Raw genomic sequence first — 16,215 nt, 5'->3', positions numbered from 1 at the left:
TCAATGCTATTTTTTTTTAATACCCCCCCCTGCCCCCTGCTCCCTCCTGATCACCCCCCAACCCCCCAGATTCTCCCCAGACCCCCCCCAGACCACCCCCCCCCCCAATGTACTGTATGCATCTATCCCCCCTGATCACCTGTCAATCACCTGTCAATCACCTGTCAATCACCCGTCAATCACCCGTCAATCACCCATCAATCACCCCCTGTCACTGCCACCCATCAATCAGCCCCTAACCTGCCCCTTGCGGGCAATCTGATCACCCCCCCACACCAATAGATCGCCCGCAGATCCGACATCAGATCACCTCCCAAATCCATTGTTTACATCTATTCTCTCCTCTAAACACACACTAATTACCCATCAATCACCCATCAATCACCCCCTATCACCACCTGTCACTTTTACCTATCAGATCAGACCCTAATCTGCCCCTTGCGGGCACCCAATCACCCGCCCACACGCTCAGATTGCCCTCAGACCCCCCCTTATCAATTCACCAGTGCATTCATTACATCTGTTCTTCCCTGTAATAACCCACTGATCACCTGTCAATCACCTGCCAATCACCTATCACCCATCAATCACCCCCTGTCACCCCCTGTCACTGCCACCCATCAATCAGCCCCTAACCTGCCCCTTGCGGGCAATCTGATCACCCACCCACACCATTAGATCGCCCGCAAACCCGCCGTCAGATTACCTCCCAAATGTATTGTTTACATCTGTTATCTTCTCTAAACACCCACTAATTACCCATCATCAATCACCCCCTATCACTGTTACCTATCAGATCAGACCCTAATCTGCCCCTTGCGGGCACCCAATCACCCGCCTACACGCTCAGATTACCCTCAGACCCCCCCTTATCAATTCGCCAGGGCATTATTTACATCTATCCTTCCCTGTAATAACCCACTGATCACCTGTCAATCACCTGCCAATCACCTATCACCCATCAATCACCCCCTGTCACCCCCTGTCACTGCCACCCAACAATCAGCCCCTAACCTGCCCCTTGCGGGCAATCTGATTACCCACCCACACCAATAGATCGCCCGCAGATGCGACATCAGATCACCACCCAAGCGCAGCGTTTACTCTCCTCTAAACACCCACTAATTACCCATCAATCACCCATAAATCACCCCCTATCACCACCTGTCACTGTTACCCATCAGATCAGACCCTAATCTGCCCCTTGCGGGCACCCAATCACCCGCCTACTCGCTCATATTACCCTCAGACCCCCCCTTATCAATTCGCCAGTGCAATATTTACATCTGTTCTCCCCTGTAATAACCCACTGATTACCTGTCAATCACCTATCAATCACCCATCAATCACCCCCTGTCACTGCCACCCATCAATCACCCCCTGTCACTGCCACCCATCAATCACCCGCTGTCACTGCCACCCATCAATCAGCCCCTAACCTGCCCCTTGCGGGCAATCTGATCACCCACCCACACCAATAGATCGCTCGCAGATCCGACGTCCGATCACCTCCCAAGTGCAGTGTTTACATCTGTTCTCTACCCTAAACACCCACTAATTACCCATCAATCACCCCCTGTCACTGCTACCTATCAGATTAGACCCCTATCTGCCCCTAGGGCACTCAATCACCCGCCCACACCCTCAGAATGCCCTCAGACCCCAGCCCTGATCACCTCGCCAGTGCATTGCTTGCATCTATTCCCCCCTCTAATCACACCTTGAGACACCCATCAATCACCTCCTGTCACCCCCTAGCACACCTACCCATCAGATCAGGCCCTAATTTGCCCCGTGTGGGCTCCTGATCACTCGGCCAAACCCTCAGATCCCCCTCAGACCCCCTTCCGATCACCTCCCCAGTGCATTGATTGCATCTATTTTCCCCTCTAACCACCCCCTGAGACACCCATCAATCACCTCCTGTCACCCCCCTAGCACTCCTATCCATCAGATCAGGCCCAATACAACCTGTCATCTAAAAGGCCACCCTGCTTATGACCGGTTCCACAAAATTCGCCCCCTCATAGACCACCTGTCATCAAAATTTGCAGATGCTTATACCCCTGAACAGTCATTTTGAGACATTTGGTTTCCAGACTACTCACGGTTTTGGGCCCGTAAAATGCCAGGGCGGTATAGGAACCCCACAAGTGACCCCATTTTAGAAAAAAAGACACCCCAAGGTATTCTGTTAGGTGTATGACGAGTTCATAGAAGATTTTATTTTTTGTCAAAAGTTAGCGGAAATTGATTTTTATTGGTTTTTTTCCACAAAGTGTCACTTTCCGCTAACTTTTGACAAAAAATAAAATCTTCTATGAACTCACCATACTCCTAACAGAATACCTTGGGGTGTCTTCTTTCTAAAATGGGGTCACTTGTGGGGTTCCTATACTGCCCTGGCATTTTAGGGGCCCTAAACCGCGAGGAGTAGTCTAGAAAACAAATGCCTCAAAATGACCTGTGAATAGGACGTTGGGCCCCTTAGCGCACCTAGGCTGCAAAAAAGTGTCACACATGTGGTACCGCCGTACTCAGGAAAAGTAGTATAATGTGTTTTGGGGTGTATTTTTACACATACCCATGCTGGGTGGGAGAAATTTCTATGTAAATGGACAATTGTGTGTAAAAAAATCAAACAATTGTCATTTACAGAGATATTTCTCCCACTTAGCATGGGTATGTGTAAAAATACACCCCAAAACGCATTATACTACTTCTCCTGAGTACGGCGGTACCACATGTGTGGCACTTTTTTACACCCTAAGTACGCTAAGGGGCCCAAAGTCCAATGAGTACCTTTAGGATTTCACAGGTCATTTTGCGACATTTGGTTTCAAGACTACTCCTCACGGTTTAGGGCCCCTAAAATGCCAGGGCAGTATAGGAACCCCACAAATGACCCCATTCTAGAAAGAAGACACCCCAAGGTATTCTGTACGGAGTATGGTGAGTTCATAGAAGATTTTATTTTTTGTCACAAGTTAGCGGAAAAAGACACTTTGTGAAAAAAAACTATTAAAATCAATTTCCGCTAACTTGTGACAAAAAAATAAAAACTTCTATGAACTCACCATACTCCTAACGGAATACCTTGGGGTGTCTTCTTTCTAAAATGGGGTCATTAGTGGGGTTCCTATACTGCCCTGGCATTTTAGGGGCCCTAAACCGCGAGGAGTAGTCTTGAAACAAAAATGACCTGTGAAATCCTAAAGGTACTCATTGGACTTTGGGCCCCTTAGTGCAGTTAGGGTGCAAAAAAGTGCCACACATGTGGTATCGCCGTACTCGGGAGAAGTAGTATAATGTGTTTTGGGGTGTATTTTTACACATACCCATGCTGGGTGGGAGAAATACCTCTGTAAATGACAATCTTTTGATTTTTTTACACACAATTGTCCATTTACAGAGGTATTTCTCCCACCCAGCATGGGTATGTGTAAAAATACACCCCAAAACACATTGTACTACTTCTCCCGAGTATGGCGATACCACATGTGTGGCACTTTTTTGCACCCTAACTGCGCTAAAGGGCCCAAAGTCCAATGAGTACCTTTAGGATTTTACAGGTCATTTTGAGAAATTTCGTTTCAAGACTACTCCTCACGGTTTAGGGCCCCTAAAATGCCAGGGCAGTATAGGAACCCCACAAATGACCCCATTTTAGAAAGAAGACACCCCAAGGTATTCCGTTAGTAGTATGGCGAGTTCATAGAAGATTTTATTTTTTGTCACAAGTTAGCGGAAATTGATTTTAATTGTGTTTTTTCACAAAGTGTCATTTTCCGCTAACTTTTGACAAAAAATAAAATCTTCTATGAACTCACCATACTCCTAACGGAATACCTTGGGGTGTCTTCTTTCTAAAATAGGGTCATTTGTGGGGTTCCTATACTGCCCTGGCATTTTAGGGGCCCTAAACCGTGAGGAGTAGTCTTGAAACGAAATTTCTGAAAATGACCTGTGAAATCCTAAAGGTACTCATTGGACTTTGGACCCTTTAGCGCAGTTAGGGTGCAAAAAAGTGCCACACATATGGTATCGCCGTACTCAGGAGAAGTAGTATAATGTGTTTTGTGGTGTATTTTTACACATACCCATGCTGAGTGGGAGAAAGATCTCTGTAAATGGACAATTGTGTGTAAAAAAAATTAACAAATTGTCATTTACAGAGATATTTCTCCCACCCAGCATGGGTATGTGTAAAAATACACCCCAAAACACATTATACTACTTCTCCTGAGTACGGCAATACCACATGTGTGGCACTTTTTTGCAGCCTAACTGCGCTAAGGGGTCCAAAGTCCAATGAGCACCTTTAGGCTTTACAGGGGTGCTTACAATTTAGCACCCCCCAAAATGTCAGGACAGTAAACACACCCCACAAATGACCCATTTTGGAAAGTAGACCCTTCAAGGTATTCAGAGAGGGGCATGGTGAGTCCGTGGCAGATTTCATTTTTTTTTGTCGCAAGTTAGAAGAAATGGAAACTTTTTTTTTTTTTTTTTTTTCTCACAAAGTGTCATTTTCCGCTTACTTGTGACAAAAAATAATATCTTCTATGAACTCACTATGCCTCTCAGTGAATACTTTGGGATGTCTTCTTTCCAAAATGGGGTCATTTGGGGGGGATTTATACTATCCTGGAATTCTAGCCCCTCATGAAACATGACAGGGGGTCAGAAAAGTCAGAGATGCTTGAAAATGGGAAAATGCACTTTTTGCACCATAGTTTGTAAACGCTATAACTTTTACCCAAACCAATAAATATACACTGAATGGTTTTTTTTTAATCAAAAACATGTTTGTCCACATTTTTCGCGCTGCATGTATACAGAAATTTTACTTTATTTGAAAAATGTCAGCACAGAAAGTTAAAAAAATCATTTTTTTTGCCAAAATTCATGTCTTTTTTGCTGAATATAATAAAAAGTAAAAATCGCAGGAGCAATCAAATAGCACTAAAAGAAAGCTTTATTAGTGACAAGAAAAGGAGCCAAAATTCATTTACGTGGTAGGTTGTATGAGCGAGCAATAAACCGTGAAAGCTGCAGTGGTCTGAATGGAAAAAAAGTGGCCGGTCCTTAAGGGGTAGAAAGCCCTAGGTCCTCAAGTGGTTAAATACTCTTTCTCGTAAATTGGATTCACCTGTGTATGTAGGTCAGGGGTCACTGAGCTCACCAAGGTAATTTGAGTTCCAATAATTCGTTCTAAAGGTTTTGGAATCAATAAAATTACAACAGTGCCCAAATTCATGCACCTGCCTAATTTTATTTAAACAATTATTGTGTCGTTTCTGTAAATCCAACAAACGTCATTTCATTCTCAAATGTCACTGTGTGTGTCTCTTATATGACATATTTAACTGACTTTTTTTATCGTAACAACCAACGATTTATACAGGAAAATCATGACGATTAACAAGGTTGCCCAAACTTTCGCATCCCACTGCATATATGTATATATATATATATATATGTATATATATATATATACATACACATACATATATACAGTATATATATATATATATATATATATATATATATATATATATATATATATATATATATATATATATATATATATATATATATATATATATATATATATATATGCACAACTTCAGGGCAATAAAACAGAAGAATTAAAAGAATCAAATCTTGATATGAGGTATCATGATGGTACAATATGCACATCTGAATTGGATATTTGTAATCAGACAGTTATGCAGACAAACTGTACGTTGGCATTATATTCTGATGTGTATTTAGCCTGCTGTTAGCAATAAAATTTGTATTTTTGCCTGGCTCAAACTTTTCATGAAAATATAATGGAATTTTTGCAACTGATACATTTTAATGCAAATAAGAAAGTTCTTGAATAATTTCTCATGTCCAGTGACTTTGATGGATTTGGAGGAAAAAAAATATTTTTGACCATTTCTATGTACAGGTACAGAATGCAGTTAAAGTGAACCTCCGGACTAAAAATCGACTCAGCAGCACTGAAAAGGCTTGGTGTTTCTTTAACAGTTTCACAGCATCAGGATTTTGTTTCTATTATCCAAGTCTCATTTTTAGCTGCACAGAAGAAAACTGCCCGGGCTTTTTTCCACTGATGCTGTGCAAAGCATGATGGGATTTCTGATGTTGTTGCTCTCGTTCTGCTGTTTTAGTGCAAATTTTTTTTTCTACATTTTGAATTTGACATTTGAAGCCTAGCGTGTGCAGCTGGGAGGAGTGATCGGGATACAGGACAGTTGGAACTGTGTCTCCTGCTCCTTGTCACCTCCTTTCATCCAAAAAGATGGCTGCCCCCATGACAAAGATGGCAGCCCCCATAAATCACAAACATTTTCCTGTTCTTTTAAAACAGGGTGGGTAAAAAATTATATTACCCATCTATTCTAATTAACATAACTAATGTAACTTAATGACAGTATGTTTGTTTAGGCTGAAGTTCCCCTTTAATATGGGATTTGGGATTCCATGGGCCTGGCTTACTCAGTTATGTATTAATGACCTTAATTCTGCCCTTTTTCATGTTCTAGGTGGTCTGGATCCCTTGATGAGAGGTCTTCTAAAACAGTCTGCAAAGCTACAGACCCAGGAGGAGCTTATGAATGAAGAGTTAACGGAAAAGCTGCTGGTGCTGAATATTAATGGTTCAATGGATCTGGCATCTCTTGATCTGCAGCGGGGCCGTGACCATGGCTTACCAGGTTACTTTTCTATTTTATCCAGGAAATATTACTTTCCAAAAAGAAAAGAAAAAAAAACACTTTTGTAGTTGTCAGAAGTTTTGTTGTTTTGTGAAAGCTGCCAAGAGTTATGTGAGTTCCGTATATATTCTTCAATCCGTCAGGAAACAGTCTCTTAACTTTTTCCTGTCGTTCCCAGAGCATTTTTAGATGGTTTATTATTAATGTCAAGACTGACATCGTCTTCTGTGTTTTGTTTGTTTAGTGTACACAGAAGAACATCCCTGTAGTAAAGGACAAACAATTCAGGTTTCAGAAATAGATTTAGAAAGGGATCTGTGGTTCAGACTTCAACTATACCTTTCTTTTGTAATAAAATAAGAAAAAAAATTTAAACATCTGAAACCAGAGAGGATGGATAGGTAAAGTGTGTGTGTGTGTGTGTGTGTGTGTGTACATGTGTGTGTGTGTGTGTGTCTGTGTGTCTGTGTGTGTGTACGTGTGTGTGTGTGTGTGTGTCTGTGTGTGTGTGTGTGTGTGTGTGTGTGTGTGTGTGTGTGTGTGTGTGTGTGTGTGTGTGTACATGTGTGTGTGTGTGTGTGTGTGTGTGTCTGTGTGTCTGTGTGTCTGTGTGTGTGTACGTGTGTGTGCACTGCCTGTGTGTTGGCAATTATAGGAAATTTTACACAAACAAAAGAATTTATGTGAAATCAAATTAAACCGGAGTTAATGCTTTGGCCTTTCATGTTACACTCTTTTGGCAACTGCCACATTGTGTAAATATGTTTTACAATGGGTGGTAGGAGGTGCCCCAGGGTGGAACAGGAAAAAATGGTCATAGGGCGGAACAGAAAAAAAGGGTTGCTTGAAAGAAAGGGTGCTCCCATTATAAAAGCTGCGATTTACGCCAATGCAAGGAAGTTTGGGTGCAGGGTAGTGCTCAATAAAATAGTGGGCACGCTACTGTGGCAAGACCTGGCACCTCCCTGACTCAAATTTACTCTCACTGCTGAAAATCGTGACTCGGAGGGGGGTGTTGGGTTTAGGCAGGGTTAGGTTAAGGTGACACAGGAGAAGAGGGTTAGGGTTAGGCATCAAAAGCCGGATGGTAAAGTTGGGCGCAGGGGGAATAGTGGGAATAGCAAGATTCTGACCAATATTTTTCTATTGAGATTCAGTAGTACAATATTGCTAACTTTAGAAATATTCTACTACTGAATCTCTATAGAAAAATATTGGTAATATATAGCTTTTGTATGCTGCCTGAACCAATAAGTTGTCTTACCTCATATGAGGGATGGATTATAGAAGATATTTATCAGACATAAATGACGTCTCATTTTACGGGGTATTTCCCGCTTCTTCAGGTCAATATAACAATGTACGTTAGGAAAAATACCATAAACTTGGAGCACCTGTATTAGAGGTGCTCCAAGTCTATGTTGTTTCTCCTTATTTATAATCCAGTGCTGTAAAACTGACATCATCCTCTGTGTCCCAATCACGTCATATCATGTGAATGGGACCCAGAAGGGGATGTCAGCATTGTAGCACCACTTGGGGGATGAGAGCCACTCTAGTAAGAGTCCAGAACTGGTAGATATGAAAGGGTTTCCTGCACCAATCCACTGGAGAAGGCACACTGGTTGTAGTTAAAAAAATGTGGCCCTGTAGCACACATATAGTTTTCCTAATGTGGCTGCCAAAAGGTTACAAAAAACGCACAAGCCTGACCTAGGTCTTTAAACCTTAACTCTATAATGATGATATCCAAGAGGTGCTAGTGTCTTATTCACAGAAGCCACACATTTTTCACTAATCTGAGGATGCGGGACCAACCTGTGAAATGCATCATCATACCTTTGTGCAATAAAAATCATTTTCATTAGATTTTATTTTGACTCATTCTTCAGGAGAGGTAGGCCAACCTCTTCCTCTCATTTTTAGTGCTTTTAATATATTTTATTTCCTACCAGTTAATATGAGAGGACATTTCTTGATCACTCTGATAATAGTGGTCAACCAGCAGTCAACACCTGCATATCCCACTGCATTGTAATCTTAGTTACCCTGCTGAGGCAGTAGCCAGAGTGAAGGCAGTAGAATGCAATGATCCCTATTGTGTACCTACTAATGGTCAGATTTCCACTATACATTAATAACGAGAATGTCTGAGTTATAAATAATTGGGTATTTTTGTAGGCTGGATGCTTTAGTTGGCTTGTCTTTGGTCAAATATTGTGTTTTTGATTATTTGTCTGTTTTTTTCATTATAGGATACAATGACTGGAGAGAATATTGCGGACTGCCAAGACTGAAGACATCAGCGGATATGAAAACAGCTATAAGTGATTTAAATACAGTAAGGAAATTGATGGAGCTATATGGGCATCCTGATAACATAGATGTCTGGCTGGGTGGCTTGGTGGAAGATTTTTCTCCTGATTCAAGAACTGGACCTCTAGTTGCATGTCTAGTTGCAAAGCAAATGAAAGTATTGAGAGATGGAGACAGGTAAATACTGTTTATTTAATAGGTAACTGCATTATTTTAATTTTACAGTTATTTTTCTTTGCAAATTAATCAAAATGTGTGACATCCTTGCCTTTAAATAATATCTACCTAAAAAAATTAAAGCGAAACTATAGTCAAGTTATTCTCCTTACTTAACAATTTCTTGATTCAACTAGGTATTATATTATTAAGCAAGATGGAAGCTTCCATACTTCCATACATTCACTCAAATGACTTTGGGACAAATGTAGGTAGGATCACTGTGCAGTAGTCAATGGAGATATCGGTAACAGGTGTAAAGCAATACTGAAAAAAATAATAAAATAAAATAAATAAAATGTAAAAAGTCAGATATTTACCTATGGAGAGGGAAGGCTCTGGATCTCATAGAACCTTCCCAGTCCTCTCTCTGTGTTCCCATTCCAGCGCTGTCCCCTGTTCAAACTTGGCTCCTCTGGGAGCACTCTGAAGGCTTCAGAAGCACTTGCATCCCTGAGTGCTTCCAATAACATGCGTATCTGTACTGCATATACGCGAGTACGTGCCCGCACATGTGCAGCATGGAGCCGCCCATCTTTGGAAGCACTCAGAGACATAAGTGCTTCTGAAGCCTTTCTGAGGGTCCCTGAAGGCTTATTCAATCAGTTGGTTGCAGGCTCGGACCACCTTTGGCAAGAAGTGATGTGTCTTTCTCAGGCGGCGGAAGTCTGGGGGCGGCGCCAGGCAGGACCAGGAAGTGTGCCTGGTCTGCCACCACCCAGCTGTCAACTGCCAGTCTGGCTGTGGGAGTGGGGGGCTCGCCGTGAGGGGGTAGCAGCCAGGAAGGGGGGCAGTGGGCACAACGGTGGGGAGTAGGAACCCCCCTCTCTCACCTGGGTCCCAATGTCCACACTCCCCCTCCAGCTATTACCACTGCCCGCCTGGCTGTAGAGGGGGGTTGTCTGTGATCTGGAGGGGGTAGCAGCCAGGAAGGGGGGCAGTGGGCACAGCGGTGGAGATGGGAGTAGGAACCCCCTCAATAACCTGGGTCCCACAGTCCACGCTCTCCCTCCAGCTATGAGTGCTCTGTGTGTGTGTCAGAAAGCGGACGGGGAAGGAATGACACACCTTCTTCCATTCCAGGCTCTGCATTACACATCTCATCACTTGCTGCAATGCTACTCACTGCACTTCCGCAAGTACAGTCAGCGGCATTTGAGGAGGAGACAAGCTGTGGAACTCCGCACCTGGAACGTGGAAGGCGGTTAGTCATTCCCTCCCCGCCTGCTTCCTGACACACACACAGAGTGCTAATAGCTGGATGGGGGAGACCTAAGTGAGGGAGGGGGAGTCCGACCCCCCTCCCCACCACTGTTCCTGCTGCTCCCCTTTCCTGGCTGATACCCCTTCCAGGCTACCTATACTGGGGGCAACTATGCTACCTATACTGGGGGAAAAATACTACCTCTATTGGGGGGGGGCAATTGTACTACATATATGGGGGCAATTATACTACCTATATGGGGGCAACTATGCTACCTATACTGGAGCACCAATACTACCTATTCTGCTATACTGGAGGAAACTATAATACCTATACTGGGGTAACTATACTAGCTGCCTATACTGGGGGCTACTATACCAGCTAACTATACTGGGGCAACTATACTACCTATACTGATGGCAAATATACAATGCTACCTATACTGTGGCAGGAGCGGAGGCGGGAGGATAAAGTCTCAGTATGTAGACAAGATAAGGTAAAAAGACAGTGGGAGCCTAACATTATGGGGGGTGGAGAGGCGGGTGGGGATAGTGTAAAGATTAAGGAGGATGGTAAAACTTCAAGTAGCCCATTTCATGTTAACAAAATTGGTAATTGTGGTGGTAAATATATAAAGTGCATGGTAACCAATGCTCGGAGCCTTGCAAATAAAATAGACGAACTAGAGTTCATTCTGAATGACAAAAGCTATGACATTGTGGCAATAACCGAGACATGGATGGATGAAAGCCATGACTGGATAGCTAATTGAAAGGATACAATGTGTTTAGGAGGGATAGAACAGGGAAAAAAGGTGGAGGGGTTTGTCTCTTTGTTAAGAATTATTTTACAGCTGTCCTCAACGATGAGATGGAAGAAGATTGCGAAGATGTGGAGTCCGTTTGGGTAAATATTCATGGTGGAAATAAGAGTTGCCAATTGCTTATTGGGGTATGCTACAGACCACCTCATATTAATGAAGCTGCAGAACTGCGATTACTACAGCAGATTGAAAAAGCTGCAAGTAAAAATGAGGTCATAGTTATGGGCGACTTCAACTTTCCAGACATTGACTGGGGTATTGAGGCTACCCATTCTGGTAAAAGCAGAAGATTTCTGGAAGCACTATAGGACAATTACTTGACTCAAATGGTAACGGAACCAACTAGGGGGAATGCGTTACTGGATCTGATCATTTCTAATAGACCAGATAATGTATCAAATGTGCAGGTTCAAGAACATTTGGGAAATAGTGATCACAACATGCTAACGTTTGATCTGGTGACTGATAGGTCACGGGGCAGCGGGACCACTAAAACTATGAATTTTAGAAAAGCAAAGTTCAATCAAATTAGGCAGGCACTAAGTTTGGTGAACTGGGATAATGTACTACAAGGAGAGGACGCTGAAGGGAAATGGCAAGCTTTTAAACTTATTCTCAATCAATATTGTAGTATGTATATCCCATATGGAAACAAAATGTCTAGGAATAAAAAAGGCCTCTATGGATGAATAGAAAGGTTAGGGATAAAATGAAGAGGAAAAAGAATGCCTATAAGGTCCTAAAACAGGTGGGAACAGAGGCTGCACTAAGCAATTATAAGGAGTGCAATAAAAAAAAAAACTAAATTGTTAAAAACGAAATTAGGCTGGCAAAGATCGAAGCTGAAAATCAAATCGCTAGGGATATCAAATCTAACCCAAAAAAGTTTTACAATTACATCAACTCTAAAAAAAGAAAGGTTGACTGTATAGGACTCCTAAAGGATAAGGGTGGGAACTCAATGGTGGATGACCAAGGTAAGGCAGAGTTATTAAATGCTTTCTTTGCTTCTGTGTTCACAAAGGAAACAGCACTGTTGCAAATTACAGAGGCAGAAGAGTCTCAATCTTCTAACTGTAATATTAAATACTTAACGCAGAAAGAAGTGAAGGCAAGACTAAATAAATTAAAAATAGACAAGGCACCTGGCCCGGATGGCATGCATCCTCGGGTCCTAAGGGAATTAAGTTCAGTTATAGATAAACCCCTTTATCTTATCTTTTGTGACTCTCTCTCAACTGGCAGAGTCCCAGTGGATTGGCGTACAGCCCACGTTTTCCCATTATTTAAGAAGGGCAAAAAATCAGATCCAGGAAATTATAGACCTGTAAGCTTAACATCAGTTGTATGCAAACTATTTGAGGGGTTACTAAGAGATACTATACATGACTTCATAGTAGAAAATAATCTACTAGTGCATGTTCGCTGCTTCTGGCCGGGTGCGGGCGGCGAGCCGGGCGAGGGCCGAGGATGTTGGCGATTGCTGGGTCGTCTTGTCGCGAACCGCGGTTTGGGTTTTAAACCGAAAAACTGTGCAGCCCTATCTAAGGCTTATATCTCGATGGTGTTGGGGGGGTGCTGTAGGGGGGTCGGGGGGGGGGGGTCGGTTGGTCTTGCCCGGGGCTTCTGGCGGTCCCCCGCGGGCGTCCTGTGTTGGCGCGGCCGCTCGCGGGTGCTCCGGCCCTGGCTCCGGTTCGCTTCTGGAGTTTCTGACTTTGGGGTCGGGGGGCCGCTGCGCCTGCGTTGCCGTGTCCTCGGTCCCGGTGGTGTCGTCGGGGGCGCGCGGCGCGGGCCCAGTATGGTCTGTGTTTGCGCGGTGCGCTTCTGGTGGCGTCGGCGGGGGCGGGGGCTCTGGCGTGCGGGCGCGGTGGTTTTCTGGCTTTGGGGTCGGGGGTTCCGGGGGTGGGCTGGGGGCGGGGCCGGGGCGTCGGTGGGTGGCTGCGCCGGCGCGGGATGTCTGCGGGGGGCTATTGGGGGCCCCGGGTGGGTTCGGCTCGTTTTCCCCCGGCCCCCCTGCGGTATCCCTTTAATTACAAAGGAGAAGAGAAGGGAAAAAGAAGAGGGAAAGGAGGTACTCACAGTGCAGCATTGATATTTTAGAGCTGTTGAGTAGCGGCTGCAGTGTGGGGTTCCCCTGCACACTGCAGATCCGGTTTCCGATTCTGATTCCGATTTATGGTTCCGATTTTCCCTGCAAATATTGTGAGATACTATAAGTGGTGTAATGCATCAATCTTTCAGGGATTCACACTCAGCGGCTGGATTTGCACCCATTCCTAGTAGCTTTTCCTCTCATATACCTATAAGACCGGTGAGGGCATTTCTTTTTTTTTTTTTTTTTTTTTTTTTTTTTTTTGGTGGTGGTTGTTTTTTTTATTTATTTATTTATTTTTATTTTATTCTATTCTACTATAATATTTTTCCTCGTGTGATTTTTCTTCTTTTTGTTGTTGTTGTTGCTGTTGTGATATGTCTATATAAGTGGATTCAGACTATGATGTGAAGATGCGCCCAGGGACACAGGAGCACGGCTGTGAAGTCATGTTGATGGAAGTCCGGGCATGATAATACGCTGAGTCTGAAAAAAGAAAAAAAAAAAAAAAAAAAATCTTATTTCTCAGCATCAACATGGGTTTACTAAAGACAGGTCCTTTGACTAACATGCTCAGCTTTTATGAGGTAGTGAATGCTAATATGGATATTGGGAATGCTGTAGATGTGATATACTTGGACATTGCAAAGGCCTTCGACACTGTTCCCCACAAAAGTCTGGTGCAAAAGTTGAGGATGCAAGGACTGGGGAAGACTCAGTGTGCATGGATAGGGAACTGGCTAATGGACAGAAAACAAAGAGTTGTGGTCAATGGATCGTACTCAAAATGGGAGACTGTTAGCAGTGGGGTTCCACAGGGGTCTGTACTGGGTCCAGTGCTCTTCAATTTATTTCAGTGATGAGCGAAAATGCAAATATTCTTTTCGCCGAATTTTTGCGAAAATAAATACTATTTTCGTTTCGAAAGGCGAAAATTCGCCGAATATTTTCGCATTAATTTTTGCCTAAAGTCCGTTTTTTCGCGTTGAATATCTAAGTCCCCTTACAAGCTAGAATCACCAAATTTGCAAGGTATATTTAGGAGATATGTGGGTACAAGAGGAAAAATAAATTTTTCAAAAAGACCTTATAGTTTTTGAGAAAATCGATTTTAAAGTGTCAAAGGAAAAAAGTATACATTTAAATGCAGTAAATGACAGTTACTGTAGCAAACCTAGCAGTAGTGTAAATTTACTAATATCAAAATAAAGGGCCAAGTGTAAGTGCCATGGGCTAAGTGCAAAGGGCCAATTCCCAAGTGCAAAGGGCCAAATGCAAAGGGCCAAGTGCAAGTGCAAAGGGCCAAGGGTCAAATGAAAAGGGCCAAGTGCAAAAGGCCAAGTGCAAAGGGCCCTTGGCTCTTAGCCCTTTGCCTTTGCACTTGGTCCTTTTCACTTGACACTTGGCCCTTTGCACTTGGCCCTTTGCACTTGGCCCTTTGCACTTGGCCCTTTGCCTATGCACTTTGCCCTTGCACTTGGCCCTTTGCACTTGGCCCATTGCACTTGCACTTGGCCCTTTGCCTTTGCACTTGGCCCTTTGCACTTGCAATTGGTCCTTTGCACTTGGCCCTTTGCCTTTGCCTTTGCACTTGGCTCGTTGCACTTGGCCCTTTGCACTTGCACTTGGCCCTTTGCACCTGGCCCTTTGCACCTGCACTTGGTCCTTTGCACTTGGCCCTTTGCCTTTTCACTTGGCCCTTTGCCTTTGCACTAGGTCCTTTGCACTTGGCCCTTTGCACTTGCACTTGGCCCTTTGCACTTGGCCCTTTGCACTTGCAATTGGCCCTTTGCCCTTGGCCCTTTGCCCTTGCACTTGGCCCTTTGCACTTGGCCCTTTGCCCTTGCACTTGGCCCTTTGCACTTGGCACTTGGCAGTTTGCACTTGGCAGTTGGCCCTTTCTTTTGCTATTAGTACATTTACACTACCTCTAGGTTTGCTTAAGTAACTGTCATTTACTGCATTTAAATTTATACTTTTTTCCTTTGAAACTTTAAAATCGATTTTCTCAAAAACTATAAGGTCTTTTTGAAAAATTTATTTTTCCTCTTGTACCCACATATCTCTTTAATATACCCTGCAAATTTGGTGATTCTAGCTTTTAAGGAGGCTTAGATATTCAACACGAAAAAACTGACTTTAGGCGAAAATTAATGCGAAAAATTCATTGCGAAATTTCGCCTTTTGAAGCGAAAATTGTACTTATTTTCGCGAAAATTCGGCGAAATCGAAAATGGGATTTTCGATGCGAAAATGGCTTTGGCGAAAATTCGCAAGCAACACTGATTTATTTATTAATGACCTAGTAGATGCAGTAGTGAGCAATGTTGCTATTTTTGCAGATGATACAAAATTGTGCAGAATCATCAACTCTCAGGAAGATAGTGTCATGTTGCAACAAGATCAGGATAGGATGGCTATATGGGCACATACATGGCAGATGAAATTCAATGTTGAAAGATGTAAAGTCATGCATTTTGGTAGTACCAATGGTCTAGCACCATACAAAATAAATGGGATACAGTTGGGGACATCAAACTTGGAGAAGGACTTAGGAGTACTCATCGACAACAAGTTAAATAATCGTACTCAATGCCAAGCTGCTGCAGCTAAAGCTAACAAAATTTGGGGATGCATTAAAAGGGAAATAAAAACTCTAGATGCTAGCATAATATTGCCCATGTTTAACTCTCTAGTAAGGCCACATCTGGAATATGGAATTGAGTTCTGGGCACCACATTACAAAAAAGATATTGCAGTTTTAGAGCAGGTGCAGAGACGAGCAACAAAATTGATACGTGGGATGGAAGGTCTCGCTTACCAAGAAAAGTTAGAT

The 16,215-nt window shown here is 43.2% G+C and overlaps 1 protein-coding gene across 1 annotated transcript in view; it reads left to right on the top strand.

Moving 5' to 3' along the window:
* The window catches only part of TPO (thyroid peroxidase), a 176,580-nt gene that overhangs the window by 96,034 nt on the left and 64,331 nt on the right, over window positions 1-16,215 (top strand). The window contains exons 7-8 of the mRNA XM_068233268.1: window positions 6,558-6,728; window positions 8,984-9,221. Coding sequence (XP_068089369.1) covers window positions 6,558-6,728; window positions 8,984-9,221 — 409 coding nt within the window. The remainder of the gene's footprint in view (window positions 1-6,557; window positions 6,729-8,983; window positions 9,222-16,215) is intronic.

Source organism: Hyperolius riggenbachi, chromosome 4, assembly GCF_040937935.1.
Source record: "Hyperolius riggenbachi isolate aHypRig1 chromosome 4, aHypRig1.pri, whole genome shotgun sequence".
In the NCBI taxonomy this organism is placed as follows: Eukaryota; Metazoa; Chordata; class Amphibia; order Anura; family Hyperoliidae; genus Hyperolius; species Hyperolius riggenbachi.
This window is presented reverse-complemented; position numbering and strand designations above follow the sequence as displayed.